This window comes from Carcharodon carcharias, chromosome 19, assembly GCF_017639515.1.
Source record: "Carcharodon carcharias isolate sCarCar2 chromosome 19, sCarCar2.pri, whole genome shotgun sequence".
In the NCBI taxonomy this organism is placed as follows: domain Eukaryota; kingdom Metazoa; phylum Chordata; class Chondrichthyes; order Lamniformes; family Lamnidae; genus Carcharodon; species Carcharodon carcharias.
The window spans coordinates 96337320-96359720 of record NC_054485.1 but is presented as its reverse complement, the minus strand read 5'-3'; the positions used below and the strand labels follow the sequence as shown (position 1 = coordinate 96359720).

At 41.5% G+C, this 22401-nt stretch overlaps 1 protein-coding gene across 3 annotated transcripts in view; it reads left to right on the top strand.

Moving 5' to 3' along the window:
• LOC121291395 (SLAM family member 9-like) overlaps nucleotides 1-22401 on the top strand; it is a 46839-nt gene that overhangs the window by 3565 nt on the left and 20873 nt on the right. Inside the window, exons 2-8 of one of the 3 annotated variants that reach the window (XM_041212500.1) lie at nucleotides 896-1014; nucleotides 5983-6300; nucleotides 9695-9964; nucleotides 13287-13403; nucleotides 13797-13898; nucleotides 15489-15614; nucleotides 21984-22079. In XM_041212500.1, the coding sequence (XP_041068434.1) occupies nucleotides 6099-6300; nucleotides 9695-9964; nucleotides 13287-13403; nucleotides 13797-13898; nucleotides 15489-15614; nucleotides 21984-22079 (913 nt within the window). In that variant the 5' untranslated portion in view covers nucleotides 896-1014; nucleotides 5983-6098. The remainder of the gene's footprint in view (nucleotides 1-895; nucleotides 1015-5982; nucleotides 6301-9694; nucleotides 9965-13286; nucleotides 13404-13796; nucleotides 13899-15488; nucleotides 15615-21983; nucleotides 22080-22401) is intronic. The other 2 variants (XM_041212498.1, XM_041212499.1) reach the window with 2 other exon arrangements.

The window sequence follows — 22401 nt, the reverse complement described above, 5'->3', positions numbered from 1 at the left end:
TATGCAGGTTGCTGTTGCACAAAGCCATAGCTGATGCCGGACAAGAGAATGGGTCAGGGCCCTCATTCCCACTGCTTGCTTGATGTTGTGGTAATGGCAATGTCATTGGATGATAACCCAGAGACCTAGGCTATTGCTTTGGGGACATGGGTTCAAATCCCACCAGGGCAGCTGGTGGAATTTAAATTCAATGAATAAATCTGGAATATAAGCTAGTCTCAAGTAATAGTGACCATGACAAATATCATTGATTGTTGTTAAACCCAACTGGTTCACTAATGTGAAGGGAAGGAAATCTGCCATTCTTACCTGGTTTGGCCTACATGTGACTTCAGACTTGCAACAATGTGGTTGACTCTTAACTGCCCTCTGAAATCACCTAGTAAGCCACTCAGTTCAAGGGGAATTAGAGATGGGCAACAAATCCTGGCCTTGCCAGCAATGCATGTACCCCAAAAGAATAAACGGAAAAAAATACAACCAGATGACTCATGTGTGTTTTTGTGTGTGTGTGTGTGTGTGTGTGTGCGTGTGTGTAGCAGGAAATGTCATAAGCAACATTTATATGGTAGTTGCAACATACAAACTGTGAGATTGGACTTTCAAAACTTTAGGGCTATAAACAAAGAAAGAGGAAGAACAGGCGGAACGTGCAGCTCTCTGGGCTTGGAGCCAGATGCCACCTCATTATTCTCTCCTCAAAGGCAGATCCAACTTTCCCATTAGTTCTGATGAGATATTTTGTAGTGGCAAGTTGATGGGGTAAGACCAGTAGGTGGGCCATATGGTCATTTGCCCAAATAGAGTGTTCTCCTCCCCCCCACCCCCGAACTAAAGTGCTTGAGATAGTAATAGTGTTACATGGACAATAACAGCCCCTCCTGACTTTCTGTAGTTTCGGCTTCAGTCAAGGCAGGTCGTATAACCAGCAGCTGATCAAAATTTCATGAATTGGCCAAAGTTCAAACTGCACCCTCTGAAGCAAACATGAACCTACAGCTTTCTGACTCCAAGGTGAGTTTACTAGCACTGAGCCATTGCTGATACCTGTTATTACTCCTACATCCACTATCCTACATGCGTTGATACTTTCATTCCTACCACTTTATTGTTTTTTTTTTTTGCTACTGCTAATATTTCTAGGGAAGGAAACTTTAGGGAAGGGAATCTTCTGTCCTTACCTGGTCTGGCCTGCATGTGACTCCAGACCCACAGCAATGTGGTTAACTCTTAAATGCCCTATGAAATGGCCTAGCAAGCTACTCAGTTGCATCAAAATGCTAAGAAATCTAAAAAAAGGAATAAAACTGGATGGACCATCCAGCATTGACCTAGGCACTGGAAATGACAACACCAAAGTTAGTCCTGTTGATCCTGCAAAGTCCTCCTTACTAACATCTTGTGTCAAAATTGGGGGAGCTGTCTCTCAGACTAGTCAGCCAACAGCCTGAGCAGTCATAGTCATGGAATCATAGCTTACAGATAACGTTCCAGACACCACCATCACCAATCCTGGGTATGTCCTGTCCCACCAACAGGACAGGCCCAGCAGAGGTGGTGGCACAGTGTTATACAATGGAGTGAGTCCTCAACATCGACTCCGGACCCCAAGAAGTATCATGCATCAGGTAAAACTTGGGCAAGAAAATTTTTTCCTCTGATTACCACGTACCATCCAACCTCAGCTGATGAATCAGTGCTCCTCTTTGTTGAACATCACTTGGAGGAAGCACTGAGGATGGCAAGGGTGCAGAATGTTCTCTGGGTGGGGGACATCAATGTCCATCACCAAGAGTGGCTCGGAAGTACCACTGCTGACCAAGCTGGCTGAGTCCTGAAGGACATAGCTGCTAGACTGGGTCTGCAACAAATGGTGAAGGAACCAACAAGAGGGAAAACATAGTTGAGCTCATGCTCACCAACCTGCCTGCCACAGATGCATCTGTCCATGGTAGGAGTGACCACTGCACAGTGGTGGAGGTGAAGTCCTGCCTTCACATTGAGGATACCCTCCATCGTGTTGTGTGGCATTATCACCATGCTAAATAGGATAGATTTTGAACAGATCTAGCAACTCAAGACTGGGCAATCATGAGGTGCTGTGGGCCATCAGCAACAGCAGAATTGTACTAAACCACAATCTGTGACCTCATGGCCTGGCATATCCCACACTCTACCACCAAGCCAGGGGATCAACCCTGGTTCAATGAAGAATGCAGGAAGGCATGCTAGGAGCAACACCAGGCATCCCTAAAAATGAGGTGTCAATTTGGTGAAGCTACAACACAGGACTACTTGCATACCAACAGCATAAGCAGCAAGCAATAGACAGAGCTAAGTGAATCCACAGCCAACAGGTCAGATCTAAGCTCTGCAGTCCTGTCATTTCCAGTCGTGAATGGTGGTGGACAATTAAACAACTCACTGGCGGAAGAGGCTCCACAAAAACCCCATTCTCAATGATGGAGGAGCCCAGCACATCAGTGCAGAAGATAAGGCTGAAGCATTTGCTACAATCTTCAGCCAAAAGTGCCAAGTGGATGATCCATCTCTGTCTCCTCCGGAGATCTCCACAGATGCCAGCTTTAAGCCAATTCAATTCACTCCACATGATATCAAGAAACAGCTGAAGGCAAGTAGATACTGCAAAGACTTTCAGCCCTGTCAAATTTCCAGCAATAGCACTGAAGACTTGTGCTTCAGAACTTGCCACACCCCTAGTCAAGCTGTTCCAGTACAGCTACCACACTGGCATCTATCCGGCTATGTGGAAAATTGCCCAGGTATGTCCTGTGCACAAAAAAAAGGACAAACCCGGAAAATTACCACCTCATCAGTCTACTCTCCATCAGCAGTAAAGTGATGGAAGTGGTCATCAACAGTGCTATCAAGCAGCATTTGCCTAGCAATTACCTGCTCAGTGATGCTGTGTTTAGGTTCTGCCAGGGACACTCAGCTCCTGACCTCATTACAGCCTTGGCTCAAACATGGACAAGAACGCCAGAGGTGAGATGAAAGTGACAGCCCTTGACATCAAGGCAACATTTGACTGGGTGGCATCAAGAGCCCTAACAAAACTGAAGTCAATGGGAATCAGGGGGAAAACTGTCTGCTAGATAGAGTCATACCTAACAGAAAGTAAATGGTTGTGGTTGTTGGAGTCAATCATCTCAGCTCCATGACATCACTGCAGGAGTTCCTCAGGGTTGTGTCCTCAGCCCAACCATCTTCAGCTTCTTCATCAATGACCTTCCTTCCATCATAAGGTCAGAAGTGGGACTGTTCGCTGATGTGTTCACTCATCAGACACAGAAGCAGTCCATATCCAAATGCAGCAAGACCTGGACAATATCATGATTTGGTCTGACAAATTGCAAGTTACATTCGTGCCATACAAGTGTCAGGCAATGACCATCTCCAACAAGGGCAAATATAAACACCGTTGCTTGACATTCAATGGCATTATCATTGCTGAATCTCCCACTATCAATGTCCTGGGGTTACCATTGACCAGAAACTGAACTGGACTAGCCATATAAATACTGTGGCAATAAGACCAGATCAGCAGCTAGGTATCCTGTGGCAAGTAACTGACCTGCTGCCTCCCCAAAGCCTGTCCACCATCTACAAGGGACAAGTCAGGAATGTGATGGAATACACCTCCACTTGCCTGGATGAGTGCAGCTCCCACAATATTAAAGAAGCTTGACACCATCCAGGACAAAGCAATTGCTTGAGTGGCACCACATCCACAAACATTTGTTCCCTCCACCACCGACACACAGTGGTAGCAGTTTGTACCATCTACAAGGTGCACTGCAGGAACTCACCAAGGTTCTCTAGACAGCAACATCCAAACCCACAACCACTACCATCTAGAAGGACAACATCAGCAGATAGATGGGAACACCACCATTGGGAAGTTTCCCTCCAAGTCACTCAGCATCCTGACTTGGAAATATATCACCATTCCTTCACTGTCACTGGGTCCAAATCTTGGAACTCTCTGCAGCGCCCACCACCACCGCCCCCCCCACCGCCCCAGCCCCAACAGCACTCTGGGTGTACCTACACCACTTCGGCTGCAGTGGTTCAAGAAGGCAGCTCAGCGCCATCTTCTTAAGAACATTTGCGGGGGGGGGGTTGGGGGGGCAATAAATGCTGGCCTAGCAAGAGATGTCTACATCCCATAAATGAATAATAAAAAACAACTAATTTTATTATGACTGTTAACTGTACCATGTGCTGTTTCTTCCATTGCAACTATTACTATTTCTCGCATATTTCAAAAAGTATACTTTTTATTTTTAAGATGTCTAAAAGTACATTTACAGTTCACGCTTATCATTACATAAAGTGTAATACATTTCAGTTTCTTTCAACGTAGCTGAGGTCCTTTCACGGAATATGTGTCCCAATGTCTAGGCCAGCATTTGTAGGAGTGCTGAGGTAAAATTTTTAAAAAAAGCTTTGTTTAGGCCCCTCATGGTTTTGAGTAACTCATCAAATCTCCTCGCAATCTCCCCTTCCCAAGGAGCCCAGTCCCAGCTTCTCCAGTCTATCCAAGCAACTTAAGTCCCTCCTTCCTGGAACCATTCTCATAAATCTTTTCTGCATCCATACTCACATCTTCAAATCCTTCCTAAAGGTTGTGACCAGAAATGGTCACAATTCTCCAGTTAAAGCCAAGCCAGGGTTCTTATACAGTTTCATTATAACTTCCACCCTTTTATACTCGATGCCTCTGTTTATAAAGCCCAGGATCCCATATGCCTGTTTAACCACTTTCTGTGCTGGCCTGCTACCTTCTATGATCTGTATACATATACCACCAGGTCCCACTGTTCCTGCACTCCCTTTATAAATGCAATTTTATAACTATTTGTTTTATTTTGCCTTTCATCATACTTGCTATCATACTACTTTGTACCTCCTGGCATTAAATTTCATCTGCCATGTGACCACCCATTTCAGTCCTGAAGACTATGTTGCCTGCCCAGTGCCAGGGTTAAGGTCACCTCCTCAGGGATGCTGTTGACCATTACCACCAAGAAGGACAAGGGCAGCAGATGCATGGGAGCACCACCACCTGCAAGTTCACACCAAGCTACATACCATCCTGACTTGGAAATATATCGCCGTTACTTCACTGCTAATGGGTCAAACTCCTGGAACTCCTTCCCTAACAGCACTGTGGGTTTACCTACACCACAGGGACTGCAGTGGTTCAAGAAGGCATCTCACCATCCCCTGCTCAAGGGCAGTTAGGGATGGGCAATACATGCTGGTCTAGCCAGCGCCACCCACATCCTGTGAAAGAAAAGCACATCCTGTCCTTCTCCTTGGCAAACCTAAATCTTATGGTACTGTGATCATTGTTCCCTAAAAGTTCCCAGACTGACTTGATTCACTGGATCCACCTCGCTTCCCAGAACAAAATCTAGAAACGCCTCCTACCTCAATAAGTTAGAAACATTCTGATCAAGAAAATTCTCCTGAACACACTTCAGAAACTCTCTGCATTTTACACTATTACCATCACAGACTATACTTGGGTGATTAAAGTCCCCCTTTGCCATTCCCAAAGAGTTCATGCTGTGCTGTCTCATTTTCCTGCAAAGTTTGTGACCTATAGAATACACCAAGTAGTGTAATGATGTCTTAACTCTAACCAAATAGCTTCTGTCCTTGACCTCACTGATAAATCCTCTCTCTCCAGCACTGTAATTTTATCCGTCATCAATATTGTCACCCTCCTTTCTTTTTCCCACTCCCTATCTTTCCTGAAAACCTTGCATGCAGGGATTGGGGGAATGATACTGTAGCTGGACTAGTATTGCAGATGCCCAGGCAAATCCTCTGGGAACCTGGATTCAAATACCACCGTGACACCTTGTGGAATTTAAATTCAATTAATAAATCTAGAATGGAAAGCTAGTTTATACCCTTTGGGTAATTACATTGTTTTCTTTTGTCCATCAGCTCAATCAGAAACCCAGAATCCGAGCAAGTCGGTTGTTGGAGCCGTTGGGTCTTCCGTTTTGTTGCCTGGATTCAGTGATGAAGATTATAAAAATGTTGATCATGTCAGGTGGGCAATGTCAGGAAGGCAAATTCTCAACTACTACACTGTGACACAAATACCCACCTTCACTGACTTGTATAGGAATCGATGCACCTTCTACTCTGTCAATGGATCACTGCTGTTGAAAAATATAACACTGAAGGACAATGGACTATACATGGCGCAAGTTAATTTAAATGCTAACAGGAGCAAATTGATCAAATTAAACATCTTCGGTAAGTGCTTTGTGTGTTTACTATTTTGTAATATTAATGTAAAACTCTTGTAACAGGAGATAGTGAATCTCCCATGCCATTTCTCAATTCAAAAGGGCATAAAGACTTAGATTTAAATAGCACCTTTCACTTTACAGCCAATGAAGTACTTTTGAAAGTGGGATATAGGAAGCACAATTGCAGGTCTGCACACACAAAGTTTTCACAGACTGTGAAGCGAATGACCATATCGCCTGTTTTTTTTTAACAATGTTGCTTGAAGGATGAACATTGATCAGGGCATCAGAGAGAACTCCCCTGATCTTCTTTGGGACAGGGCTGAGGGATCTTTTACATCCACCTGAAATGACAGGCAAGGCTTCACTTTAACATCTCGTCGAGCTACAAATCTGACAGTACAGCACTCTCTCAGTACTGCGCAGGAGTGGCAGCCTAGATTGTGTCCTCAAATGTCTGAAGTGGCACTTGAAACCAGAACCTCCCACTCAGAGGCAAGAGTGCTACATCCCGAGTCACATTTGACACTAATGCTGAAAGTTCAGGTGCTGAGATGAGAAAGAGGGGAAGTACAAATGATTGCTGAAAGAATTTGGAAGAAATATCTAACAACTTTTCTCAGCCACCAATCTAAATAAGTGGATGGTCCACATTGTCCAGAGAAAATTAGTCAATAATTTGAGTTTATAAATAGTGTTTTCCTTGCCCACTGCAGGTTAAAAAATTTTCTCTCGGAAGGTTGTGCGACCTTGGAATTCTTTGTCTCAGAAGGTGGTGGAGGCGGGGTCATTGAATATTTTTAAGGCAGAGATAGATAGATTCTTGTTAGGCAAGGGAATCAAAGGTTATCGGGGTTAGATGGGAATGTGGAAATCGAAACACAAGAAGATCAGCCATGATCTTATTAAATGGCAGAGCAGGCTCAAAGCGCCGAATGGTCTGCTCCTGTTCCTATTTCTTATGTTCTTAAATATGTAAACAAATTTGTTGATGTAATGCATTGTAGCTGTAGAAGCAAGCAACCCTACCCCAGTCTAGTTAGATTGTTCTGTCATCATAGTCATTTCAGAAGTTAAGCTCACATGCTACTTTGCTTTTTGTTGTTATAATTGGACCAACTGCTAGTCAAGCTCCTTCCTGCACAATGGTGCACTTTGAGTACGCATGATGTATTTGATAGTGAAGCATGCAGACAACAAACTTTATTGATGTAGAGCATGGGTCATCAATCAATGACTGTACATTGAGAGAGTAGCTTTTTGGTTGAAAACCATGCTCTTTTATAAACCTTACCTCGCTCACATCCAAGGTTCCTGAACTTCCTGATTTATCTTCCACCCATTGGTGGAAGAATAAAAAATTAGAGGGTACCAAGCAAAGATGATTGGAAAGGAAGCAACAGGGACATGAGGAAGCAGCGAATGGTTAAGATCTGGAATGCACTGCCTGAGAGCGTGGTGAAGGCAGGTACAATTGTGGCTTTCAAAATAGAATGGGATCATTATCTGAAGAGGAAGAATTTGCAGGTCTACAGGGAAAAGGCAGGGGAGTTGCACCAGATGAATTGCTTTTGCAAACAGCCAGTAAACAATGGGCTGAATGGCTTCCTTCTGTGCTGTAACCAGTCCATAATTCTAAGATGTTTCTGAATCCTTTGAGTGGTTTAATCTACAAATTGCCTTTCAAACCCTCTATCTTTATTACACTAGCCTTCCCAGTCACTTACTTCCTTGCAGAGTCAACTATGGTTTTCCTGTTTATGCTAGAAAACCTATTTCTCCAATATAAAAGACAGGTTGATTATTAACCCTTAGTTTTCCAAGTTGTCCCATGGTTACATACAACAAAGAAATGGATTCCTGACTTTTAATACTGATGATCCTTAGGCCTTTCACCACATTGAGTGGAATAGGGTCTGAGCCCAACAAAACAGCAAGACCTGCCACATTGTACGAATGGCCACTCTCACTGTCAATCATGTAAAAGAAGCCCTGGTGTGCTTTGCATAATTTGGTTCCAAAATGTTGTGATGCTTTATTAGAGTCAGAAGTGAAGGCAGTAACCTGCATTGAACTGCATTCTAGACGTTGTGCACAGACTGACACCAATGCACTCTGGGAGCTGTAGCCTGGTACGTGTTTTGAATACCCTCAGAAGCTGACCACTTTTTAGGGTTGTTTTGCATCTGTAGCAAAGTGTCATCTCTGTACATGTAGATGCACTATTTTAATACAAGATGAGTATATCTCTTTATATATTTCTAATAGCAACTAAAAGAATACATAACTTTATAGCAGGAAGGCTGTTTAACAGTGCAATATATGATATATTATCATACATAAAATTCAGGTTTTATTACATGATTTGCTGGCATTAATGGATAGAAAATTAGACAGAAAATGTGTACTCCAAGCACACCCTGAGAAAAGTGGAATTTAATACCTTTTATACCTCTGTGCCTGGATCGGTTGGCTGGATGGCTAGAGTGTGGTACAGAATAATGTGGTACAGAATAAAACTATATACTTATACTGGACGAGGTAGTTCTCAGGGCCTGTCTCTTCACCTTGCCCCATAGTGATATTATGGCATTCACCATGATTAAGCAACGAGGTGGGGACTGCATGAATAGAGAGAGAGAGAGATCTTTTAGGCACACATTTAAGAAAGGATATCAAGGCCTTGGAGAGCAGAGATTAAACTTAAATCACTAAAATTATACCAAAGTTGAGGGAGTTCAGTTCTGTGGAGAGAGCGGAGAAGCTGGGAGTTTTCTCCTTAGAGCGGAGAGGGTTAAGAGAGACATAATGGAAGTGATCAAAATTATGAGGGAGTTTTAAAAAAATTTTTCCTCAGCTGACACCATCAGAAAACAGATGAACCTTTTCATCTAATTGCTTTTTGTGGGATCTTGTGCAAAACATTTACTGAGTTTGTTCCAGGCCATAATATGCCTGTACATGGAATAGCTCATTGTACATGAAGTACTTTGGGACTATTTCTGTGAGATGTGAGAAGGTGCTACATAACACAGTTTGCTCTTTCTCGTCACCCTGATGATTCCTTGTTGGTCTCGCAAGCCACAACATCTTAGCAAGCCCAGATATCGGTTGCAGTCTGTGATTTATTAATTTCCTACATCTGTTGTGGTGAAGTGATAAGACACTTGCTATCAGACAAGAAAACCTGTGCAAACTATGTATGATATGACTTCACATGTACAATGGAAATTAATAGTTTTACTTTATATCTAAGAATCAGTTTCATTAACGGATGGAAATAGGATGAAACACCCGTAAAAGACAGAGCTCTTGTGGCTAACTGCACTAACGTAATGTGAAGCATCAATGTTTTCATGCTCAAATCATTTTCTCTGTTCACTCCTTCACTCCCACAGAACCACTGTCAGAACCTTTGATCTTCAGTAATTCCAGCTTCGTCGATACCAGCATTGCATTTGTCTGTCAAGTATCGGCGGGGAAAACGAGTTCCATTCTGTGGTGGAAAGATGACAATGTGATAACCAATGGCCAACGTTATCAGTTGGCAGAAGACAACAGGACAATGGTTATTTATAATGCCATAAAGTCAGATTGTGGGGTATACACTTGCACTGCGGAGAATGCTGTTAGCAAGAAGAACGTTTCACATTCGCTCGCTATTTATGGTGAATCACATTGTTTATCCTCATTCTCACTGTTATATGACTGTTACTCCAATGGCAAATAAATAAAGGAGTAGAATGGGCAGTCACAGACTGGTAGTTCAGTTTGCTGATATACACTCCCACATTTACCAGGAGTGTCAAAGTGGAAAATTATCTTTTCACTTAACATTGTGACAATGGCTATAGTTGCAACCTAGCATCCCTGTTGGGAATTGATGGGATTGAGTGCAATTGATTTGATGGAGGTGTTCAAAATTATGAGGGGACTGGACAGAGTAGATAGGGAGAGGCTATTCCCATTGGTGGAAGGTTTGAGAAGCAGAGGGCAGAGATTTAATGTAATTGGCAACAGAAGCAATGACGACATGAGGAAAAACCCTTTTATGTAATGTGTGGTTTAAGATCTTGGATGCACTTCCTGAGAGTATGGTGGGGCAGGTTCAATCCAGATATTCAAAAGATCAAAAATCTGCTTAACTCAGCCATGAATATTTCAATGACCCAGCCTCCACTGCTCAGTGGAGTAGACAATTCCAAAGATTAATGGCTGTCTGAGAAAATAAATTCCTCCTCATCTCCATCTTAAATGGGAGACCAGTTATCCTGAAACTGTGCCCCCTGCATCTAGTTTCCCCATGAGGGGTAGTATCCTCAGCATTGAGTCTGTCAAGGCCTCTCAGAATCTTATATGTTTTTATATATTTCAATAAAATCACCTCTCATTCTTCTAAATACCAACAGGTCCAACCTACTCAAAATTCTTCATAAGATAACTCCTTCATTCCAGAATTCAACCTAGTGAGCCTTCTCTAAACTGCCTCCAATGCAAGTATAACCCTCCTTTAATAAGGATAAAAATTATACACAGTACTCAGTAATCTCTCTCCACTTAAATAATATTTTGCTTTTCTATTTTTCTTGACAAAGTGAACAGCAATCCATTTTACCACCATTGTACCTCATCTGCCAATTTTTTTACCAATGCACTTAATCTATCCATATCTCTTTGCAGGCTGTTTGTATCCTCCTCACAACTAGCTTTCTAAGCTATCTTTGTATTGTCAGTAAATTTGCCTAGAATTCGTTCTGTCTCTTCCTCCAAGTCATTAACGTAGATAGTTGAGGCCAACGCACTGGGGCATTCTACTCATTATATTTTGCCCAACTGAAAATGACTCTTTTACCCAGACCCTCTGTTCCTTGTTGGTTAGCCAATCCTTTATCCATTCTAATAGATCACCCCTAACACCGTGATCTCTTGTGTGGTGGCCTTTTATGCCTTCTGGAAATCCACATACTTAAAACAACTGGTTTCCCTTTATCCACCTTGCTTGTTACATCCTCAAAGAACGCTAATAAATTTTCATAAAACTCCGTTGCCTCTGCTTGATTGTATTATGAGTCTCTAAATGTCCTGCTACTATTTTCTTAATAATGGATTCCATCATTTCCGAACAACAGATGTTGGGTTAACTGACATAGTTTCCTGCTATGGATCTAGGGGATGGCAGATGAGGTACAATGGTGGTAAAGTGGATCGCTGTTCAATTTGTCAAGAAAAATAGAAAAGCAAAATATTATTTAAGTGGAGAGAGATTACTGAGTACTGTGTATAATTTTTATCCTTATTAAAGGAGGGTTATACTTGCATTGGAGGCAGTTTAGAGAAGGCTCACTAGGTTGAATTCTGGAATGAAGGAGTTATCTTATGAAGAATTTTGAGTAGGTTGGACCTATTGGTATTTAGAATCTAGGGAATTTTGGAAGAATACAACCAATGAATTTACTATATGCAACCACTTCTTTTAAGACCCTAGGATACAGTCCCACCAGGTCCAGGAGATTTTTCAGCCTTTAGTCCCATTAGTTTCCTTGTACATTTTCTCTTGTGATAGTCAGTCATTGTTTTAAGTTCCTCCTTACTTTTTGCTCCCTGATTTTCTATTATTCTTGGGATACTTTTAGTGTCATCTACTCTGAATACCAATACAAAATACTCATTCATAGCCTCTGCTGTTTCCTGTTTGCCATTATTTATTTTTCTGTCTCATCCTCCACATTTATCTTAGCCACTCACTTCATTTTTATGCAATCTGTTTTTATGTTTTTTTGTTAGTTTACTCTCATTTTCTAATTTCTCCTTTTTTTAATCATCCTTTGCTGGTTTATAAAATGTTCCCAATCTTCCAGCTTCCCACTAAACTTTGCAGCGTTGTGTGCCTTTTCTTTGATACCATCCTAACTTCCTTTGTTGGCCACAGATGATGTATCCTTTTCATAGAATCCTTTTTGCTCAATGGAATATATTTTTATTAGAAGTTATGAAATACCTCCTTAAGTGTCTGCCACTGCTTATCTACTGTCTTACCTTTTACCTATTTTTGCAGTACACTCTAGCTAACTATGTCTTCATACCCTTGTAATTGCCTTTATTTAAGTTTAAGACACTAGTTTCAAACACAAGTTTCTCATCTCCAAATTAAATATAAAATTCTATCATGTCATGATCACTCCTTCTTAGAGTATCTGTAATCACTAATTAACCCTGTCTCATTGCACATTAATAGGTCTGAAAAAAGCCTGTTCCCTGCTTGGTTCCAGAATTTATTGTTCTAAGAAAATGTCCTGAATTCACTCTATGATCTTGTTCTCGAGGCTACTTTTGCCAACTTGATTTGTCCAATCTATATGAAGATTAAATCACCTATGATTATTTCTGTACCTTTCTTGCGAGCCTCCATTATTTCTTAGTACATACACCGACAAGTATATATCATCAGGCGGCTTATAAACCACTCCCATCAGTGATTCTTTCTCTTGCTATTTCTTACCTCCACCCAAACTGATTCTCAGCTAAGATCATTTCTGACTTTTACAGTGAAATCATCCTTAATTAGTAGGGCAACCTAGTCATTATCACATTACTGTTTACGGGAGCTTGTGCACAAATTGGCGGTCACTTCTCTCATAGTACCATGGTGAACACATTACAAAAAATACATAATTGGATTTGGGATGCCCTGTGGTCATGACAGTTGTTATATAAATGCATTAATCAAAATCCCTCATGATTTTCAACAATCCTGTTAAATCTCCCCTCAACCCTTCTCAGCTCTAAGGGGAATAATCCCAGCTTCTCTCTACATACCTGATTCATCCCTGGTACCATTCCAGCAAATCTCCCCTGTACCCTTTTGAAGGTAATCTAGTGATAAACACATCTTTAAGGGTTGGGGGAGGGGTGGGAGTGGAATCATCCCTGTTGCAATTTAAAATCTAATATGAAAATAATATAAGTTTAATATACTGGTTTCTGTTGTAGGTCTTCCACCTCTGATTCATCGCACAATGGTATTGTCCATTGTTGCACTGATTTTTGCGACTGCGATCATCTTTGGCATAATACTTTTATGTTTACACAAAGACAGGAAAAATATAAGTAAGAAAAACATGCTATCTTCAGTTTCTCTGTCAGAAGTTTAAAACTGATATAATTTAATCACTGGGACACTGTGAGGCATTTAAATGTGACACTGAGTCAACTTAAATTCCACTTCTGACGTATCAAGTGATTTACTCGAATGTGTGAATACTCTCTGCTTGAATAGGTGGTGGGAGCAGATTCAATAGTAACTTTCAAAGGGGAATTGGATAAATACTTAATGGGGAAAGGAAGTACCAGATAATGGGGAAAAAAACGGGGAGGTGGGACTAATTAGCTAACCCTTCCAAAAAGATGGCACAGGCACAATGGGCCAAATGGGCCTTCTCTTTGTTGTAATGTTCCATAATTCTATGAGTAATGTTAATGTCCATTCATTTATTTTTCCAGGTATTGATTTTCATGGAAACGCACTACTATCCTTACAGTTTGCCGCAATGATTTCGCTTGTCATCCTTTTTGCTGCCGTTATGTTTTGGCTACTATCTGAAGGTACTGTGAGTGCTCACATGTGTTTTCTCCCTCAGTTAGTAACTGTATTTTTTACCATCCCTTGGTGTGATAGATTAGTGGTTATGGTGCTTGACTGAGAACAACAACTGCTTATATTTATATAATACCTTTAACATAATACATCATCCCAAACGCTTGACAGGAGCATTATAGAATAAAGTATGACACTGAGCCTGAAAAGAAGCTATTTGATTAGATGACCAAATACTTGGTCAAACAGGTACATTTTAAGGAGGATCTTAAAGAAGAAAAGAGAGAGAGGCAGAGAGGTGTAAGAAATTACAGAGCCTGGGGCCTAGGCAAAGGAAGGCACAGCCACCAGTGGAGGAATGGTTAAAGTTATGAATGTACAAGGGGTCAGAATTAGAGGAGCACAAATATCTTGGAATGCTTGGTGCTGGAGGAGATTACAGAAGTGGGGAGGGGAAATGCCAAGAAGGGATTTGAAATCAAGGATCAGAATTTTAAAATCAAGATGGTGCTTGACAAGGAACCAATGGAGGCCAGTGAGCACAGGGGTGATAGGGCGAAGGAACATGGTGTGAGCTGAGACAAGGGCAGCAGAGTATTGGATGACCTGAATTTAAGAAGCTTGGAATGCAATAGTTGTCCGAAGGTAACAAAGGCATGAATGAGGCATCAGCAGCAGATGAGCTGAGATGGATCAAAGTAGAGCAATGTTACATAGGCAGTCTAAGTCATAATGTGAATATGAGGTTGGGAGTTCATCTCAGAGTCAAATTTGAGACTAAGGTTGTAAACAGATTGGCTTAATATCAGACTATTGTCAGGAAGAGGTATAGAATTAGTAGAAAGGGAATGAGGTTAGGAATGGGGATCAAAAATAATAGCTTGTTTTCCCAGTCTTTGACTGGAGTAAATTTCTGGTCATCCAGTATTGAATGTCGGATAAGTAGGCTGATAATTAGCAACATTGGGTGAGTCAAGAAGGGTGGCAGTGAAGCAGAGCTAGGTGTCGCCAAGCTACATGTGAAAGCTAATGCTGTGTTTTCAGAAGGTATTGCCAATGGGCAGCATGGTTGAGAAATATGAGGGGACAAAGCATAGATCCTTTGAGGCCATCAGATGTAGCAGCACAAGAGCAGTAGGAGAACCTATTGCAAGTGAAGAGAACCGAAATGTGAAAGAAAGACTTGCATTTACACTACCCTATCACAACCTCAGAATGTCCCAAAACACCTTCCAACCAATGAAATACTTTTGGAGTGTTGCCATTGCTGTAATGAAGGAAATGCCGCTGTATTAATTTAAATTTGTAACTGAGAGAGTAAGGAGAGAAGTTAGGATGAATTCTATTACCCCAAATGGTGAGGCAAAGTTCATTGTCTCTTTGAAGGGATGGTTGCAAAGCCTAAGGGAGTGAACTGGGCAGTGTGATTAATTATGGATTGCTCCATCAGCATACTGCACAGATCTAATGAGCCTTTTGCTGTGCTGTAAACAACTATGGTCTATAAGTAAAGAATTCCCTCAAGTTGGATCCAATTTTTAGTTGTATCTTTATCTAACCTATGAATATGTGTAATTTCCTTTTGTTCTTTCCAATAGGAATTTCTGTAATTACAGTGATTACATTGGTGATTTTGTGCTTACTGCTAATATTCAACGTATTATCAACATGCAGTATGAATGACTGGGTCATGAAAAGGTTCAAAGATATCTTGAATTCTACATGTAAGTTCAAACCTGAATTTTATTATTACTTATATCAAGCTTTCAATGCTCTCCTTTAGAGTTCCTCTTAGCAATCTCTACTCCATTCAAAGAGTCCCATGAACTGCCTCCCGTTAACCTACACCGTACTTTCTCTGTGCCAATGGTGCCCTTTCTTTAAGTCCTGCCATTACTATGTTCTTGGCCACTGACTCTCAAAACATGCATGGGTTTTAGTGAATGTGTTTATGGACTCATCACTGAACAAATTGTTTCCTTGATCCCATTACTTTAATATATTGTCCTTATTTTGCTCTCGTATTTGATCCTCTTTCCATACCTAGTCTTCCAACCACCTTTTCACACATTCATACTGCTGGTTGTGTAACATTGACAAGAGGCCACAATGACCATCCAGTCAACTGAGCCAATCAGCCCCCCGATCCATGCTAAGACGAGTGTCCTCGCAAATCGCATAACTAGGGAATGAAAGAGGGCTTTGAACTAAACAAGACGGGTGGGGGATCAAGTTTGGGTAGAGGTAGCAAAATCAAGGTGTAGAATCAAGACAGGAGAGCAAAATAGTAATATGAGAAATGAGGATCATAGAATGGCAGGAAGGGACAGAGAGAAAAAAACCTAAGAGTACATTAGCAGTCAAGATTAGATATTACAAAGTAACAAAAAGTCAAAACTCTCTTTCTGAGTGCACATAGCAGTCATAACAATGTAAATGAATCGATGGCCCACATTGAAGTAAATAAATATGATTTGACAGCAATAACAGAGATGTGGCTGCAGGATGACAAGGATTGGGCCTTTAATATTGAGGGGTACATGACATTCAAGAAGAATAGGAAGCTAGGTAAAGGTGGAGGAATAGCACTGTTAATCAAAGAGGTCATTGGTGCAACAGTTAGAGATAACCTTGGTTCAGGAGATCAGGGTGTAGAATCAGTTTGGGTGGAAATGAGGAATAGTAGGGGGAAAAAGTTCTTAGTGGGGATAGTCTACAGGTCCCCTAACAGTAGCCACAGTGCAAGACAAAGTATTCAAGAGAAAATATTGTGTGCTTGTGATAAAGAGACAGCATTGGGGGGTGATTTTAATATACACATAAACTGGAAAATTCAGATTGGCAGTAGTAGCCTGGATCAGGAGTTCTTAGATTGCTTTCAAGATGGTTTCTTAAAGCAGCATGTTCTGGAACCAACCAGAGAGCAAGTTATATTAAACTTGATATTGTGTAAGGTGACAGGATTAATTAGTGACTTCAGAGTAAAGGCACCGCCAGGTAGCAGTAACCACAATATGATTGAATTTTACATCCAGTTTGAAAGGGAGAAGAATGGGTCTAAGACCAGTATCTTAAATTGAAATAAAGGCAACTATGTGGGGATGAAAGCTGAGCTAGCTGAAGTGAAATGGGAAACTAGACTAGAGGATAGATTAATAAAGAAGCAGTGGCAGACATTTAAGGGGAAATTCCAGAGTATTCTGAATAAGTACATTCCTACTATAAAGGAAAATTCTAAGGGGAGGACCCACCATCCGTGGTTAACTGAAAAGTTAAGGAAAGCATCAAACTTAAGGAAACAACATACAACTCCGCAAAGATGGGTACAGGATGGATGATTGGACAGAATGTAAAGAACTACAGAGAATGGCAAAAGGTTAATCAGGAGAAAGAAATTAGAATATGAGAGGAAGCTAGCTAGAAATGTAAACATGGATAGCAAGTGTTTCTACAGGTGTTTAAAAAGGAAAAGAAAAAATAAATTGAGTGTTGGTCTTCTAAAGAGTGATAATGGGGAGTTAATAGTAGATAATAAGGAAATGGCGGAAGAAATGTGTTCACTATAAAGAATGCAAAAAACTTCCAGTAATAGCTGCAAATCAAGAGGTGAATGGGAGAAAGGAACTTGGTGAAGTTGAAATCGCTTAGCACTGAGCAAATTGATGGAGCTGCGGGCTGGCAAGTCTCTGGGTCTTGATGGACTACATCCTAGAGTCTTAAAAGAGGTGGCTAATGAGATACTCGATGCATTGGTGTTAATTTTCCAAAATTCACTGGGTTCTGGAAAGGTTCTATCAGTTTGGAAAGTAGCAAATATAACTCCTCTATTCAAGAAGGGAGGGAGGCAGAAAATAGGAAATTATAGGCTAGTTAGCTTGACATCTGCCATTGGAAAGTTATTAGAATCATTAAGGAGGTTATAGCTGGGCACTTAGATGAGTTTGAGGCAATTGGGAAGGGTCAGCATAGTTTTGTGAAAGGAAAATCATGTTGAACCAATTTATTGGAGTTTTTATGAAAGAGTAACATACGCAGTGTATAAAGGGGAGCCTGTAGATGTATCGTACTTTGATTTCCAGGAGACATTTGATAAGGTGCCACCTCAAAAATTATTACAAAAAATAAAAGTGCATGGTGTAGGGGGTAACATATTAGCATAGATATAAGATTGGCTGGTTGGCAGAAAGCAGAGAGTGTGTGTAGCGGGTCTTTTCTGATTGAAAGGACGTGATGAGTGGAGTCTCACAGGGGTCTGTACTGGGGCCTCAACTTTTTACGATTTACATCAATGGCTTAGGTGAGGGGAGTGAAGACGTGGTAGCTAAATTTACAGATGACACAAAGATAGGTAGGAAGGTATGTTATGAAGAGGAAACGAGGAGGTTGCAGATGGACATAGGTTGAGTGAGTGGGCAAAGGTCTGGCAAATGGAGGGAAATGTGGGAAAATGTGAAGTCGTTCAATTTGGCAGGAAGAACAACAAAGCAGGGTATTACTTAGATAGAGAATGGTTGCATAATTCTGAGGTGCAGAGAGATTGAGGTGTTCTAATAAATGAATTACAAAAAGTTAGTATGCAAGTACAGCAAGTAATTAAGAAGGCTGAGGGAATGCTATCCTTTATTATGAGAGGGATTGAACATTAATGTATGGACATTATGCTTCAGTTACACAGGGCGTTGGTGAGACCGCACCTCGAATACTGTGAGCAGTTTTGGTCTCTTTATTTAAGGAAGGATGTTAATGCGATGGAGGCAGATTCAGAGGAGGTTTACTAGATTGATACCTGCAATGAGTGGGTTGTCTTATGAGGAAAGGTTGGACAGACTGGGCTTATTTCCACTGGAGTTTAGAAGGGTGAGGGGTGATTTGATCGAAGTATACAAGATCCTGAACGGCCTTGACAAGGTGGACTTCGAAAGGATGTGGTTGAGTCCAGAACTAGGGGGCACTGTTTTAAAATTAGGGATCACCCTTTTAGGAGAGAGATTAGGAGAATTTTTTTCTCTCAGAGGGTTGTGTGATTTTGGAACTCTGCCTCAGAAGGCGGTGGGGGCGGGGTCATTGAATATTTTTAAGGCAGAGGTAGATAGATTCTTGTTCAGCAAGGGAATCAAGGGTTATCAGGTATAGATGGGAATGTGGAACTCGAACCACAAGATCATCCGCCATGACCTTATTGAATGGCAGAGCAGGCTCCAGTGGCCAAATGGCCTATTCCTGTTCCCATTTCTTATTTACTTATGTTCAAGGAGCTCAAGTTTCTGTGGCAACACACACTTTTTCATGCATGTTGTAGCCTGGAGCTATGGAACATAGGAAATAGGAGCAGGAGTAAGCCAGCCCAGGAATCAGTCTGGTAAGCCTTTGTTGCATACCCTCTATGCCAAATATATCCTTCCTTAGGCAAGGAAACCAAAACTGTACACAATATTCCATGTGCTGTCTCATCAGGGCTCTATACAATTGCAGTAAGACTTCCGTCCTCCTGTCCTCATCCACTTGCAATAAAGGCTAACACCCACTTGCCTTCATAACTGCTTGTGCACCTCCATATTAGCTTCAGTGATTCATGAACAAGGACACCCGGGCTCCTCTGGACATCAACACTTCCCAATCTCTTGCCATTTAAGAAATACTCTGCATTCATGCTTTCCCTACCAAAGTAGATAACTTCACCTTTTTCCATATTATATCCCATCTGCCATGTTCTTTCCCACTCACTTAGCCTGTTTAAATCCCCTTGAAACCTCCTTTGCATCCTCTTGATAACTCACATTCCACCTGGATATGTGTCATCAGCAAATTTGGAAATGTTGCATTTAATCCCCAATTCCAGATCATTGATATAGATTTATGAACAGCTGGGGCCCAAGCATCCATCCTTTCGGTACCCCACTAGTCACAGCCTGCCGACACGAGAATGACCCATTTATTCCTACTCTCTGCCTCCTATCAATTAACCAATTCTCAATCCATGTCAGTGTATTACCCCCAATCCCATGCGCACTATAATATAATGGAATATAAAATGGGAAAAGGTGAAGTTATCTACCTTGGTAGGAAAAACAGAAATGTAGAGTATTTCTTAAATGGCGAGAGATTGGAAAGTGTTGATGTCCAAAGGGACCTGGGTGTCCTTGTTCATGAGTCACTGAAAGCTAACATGGAGATGCAGCAAGCAGTTAGGAAGGCAAATGGGTGTTGGTCTTTATTGCAAGAGGATTTGAGTACAGGAGGACAGAAGTCTTTCTGTCCTTTTCTGCACTCTAACTTTACTGACTTACTTTACCTCTTGTGTGGCACCTTATTGAAAGCCTTTTGAGAATCCAAATATATCACATCCACTGGTTCCCCTTTATCTATTCTGCTAGTTACATCCTCAAAAAACTCTAACAGGTTTGTCAAACATGAATTCCCTTCATAAATCCATGTTGACTTTGCCCAATTCTACCATTATTTTCTAAGTGTCCAGTTGTCACTTCCTTTATAATAGATTCTAGCATTTTCCCACCCACTGATGTCAGGCAAACAGGTCTGTAGTTCCCCATTTCCTCTCTCCCTTCTTTTTGAAAATGTCTGGTCACATTTGTTACATTCCAATCTGCAGGAACTAGTCCAGAATTAATAGAATTTTGGAAGATTACCACAACACAGTCATCATCTTGACAGCCATCTCTTTCACCACTCTGGGATGTAGATCATCAGGTGCAGGGGGTTTATCAACATTCAGTCCCATTAATTTTTCCAGTATTACATTTTCACTAATACTAATTTCTTTCAGTTCCTCATTCCTCATTCTCACTAATCCCTCGGTTCTCCAGTATTTCTGGGAGGTGTTTTGCATCTTCTTCCATGAAGACAGAGACAAAGTATTTTAGTTTTTCTGCCTTTTTCTCACTCCCCGTTATAAATTATCCAGCCCCTGCCCGAATGAATGAATGACTGTTTGTTTTAAGTTTTTTTTACACATCCTATTGTCACTATAGGGTTCATTGGTTCTATACAGTGTATAGTGGGTCATTGGACATGGAAGTACCATAGCTTGACATAGGAGTCATGAGGGGTCATGGAAGGTGGGAGGGGAGGTATAGCTTGGCATAGGGGGCATGAAGAGGAATTTTTGAACTCACATTTTAAAAGGTCCCCTCATATAGACTTTGGTTCACAACTCCTCTGAGGAGCCATGAACCACGAGTCTATAAATACCCGGCCTGGCTCCATGAAAATTGCAGAGGAGTAGGACAAGCCTATTTCCGCAATGGAGACAGCCAGGTGGGGAGTGCCAGGTGTGGGATTTTGACCCAGACCATCCTGCACCCTTTAAAGGCACCGCCAAAAATCAGTCAGTTCAGGAATCCCAGAATCGGGACCCACCCACCACTTTTGAAAGGCTCCCAAGTCACCCATACTTGGCAAAAACCCAGCCCAAAGTTTTTGTTTAGTCTCTCTGGCATTTCCCTATTCCCCGTTATAAATTCTCCTGGTTCTGGTTGTAATGGACCCACATTTGTCTCACAACTGACAACTCTCTCCAGCAATCCCTCAAAGCAAGGAGGACGCCTGCCATGGAGTGCAGCCTGTGATAAGGCCCTGTGTGTGGAGTTGTCTAACACGGAAAGGCTGCTGCTGCACTGCAGCTACCACATAGTTCTGGCTGACCAGGAGACTCTCCTACTCTTACTGCCTGCTACAGACACATTGGAAGGGGATTTGCAGGTTGATAATCAACCTCTTTGGCCATGTTATGAATGCACCTTTCATGGTTCACCAGTTCCGGAGTGGGGCTCAAGCCTAGAGTTCCTTGTTCAGAGGTTCAGGGGATACTGCCACTGCGTCAAAAGACTTCCACAGTTGGCAACTATATTTGTCGCACTCAGGTGACCCAATAATTCGAACTGCAAGCCCACGTAAATATATCATGTATATTCTTTTTTCTCCAGTCGCATTCTCCAGTGACACAACCTGGGGCAGACAGCTCAGGATTTGTATGTGTGCATGTGTATGTATGTGTGTGCATGTGTATGTGTGTGTGTGTGTGTGTGTATGTGATCTGTGCTCTCTGTGATTCTTTCTGTTTTATTTTTTACCAGTTTGTCGTGTCATGCTAGATGTAGTAACACCAATGAGTGGAATCATTGTGATGTTAGCATCAATTGTTCTGCTCGTGGAAACCATGAGCCATGCTGGTGAGTGTTCAATGATTAAAAATATGGTCAAGCAGATTCTGAAATCCCATGAGGTCAGGCTAATTGCTGAGTTGTTGTTGCAAAAGTTTACATGTCACCTGATTTTTTTGGTGTATAAGGAGGCCATTTGACCCATTGTGTCTATGCTAACTCCTTGTAGGACCAAACTAACTCTCATACCATTGCCCATTCTTTCCCCTTAGCCCTATATCTTGCTCTGCTTCAAATATTTATCCAGTTTTTCTTCAAGAGTTGCAATGGGTCCCCGTCTGAATCACTACCTGGGGCAAAGCATTTCTTGAGAGAAATGTTTTCAAACTTA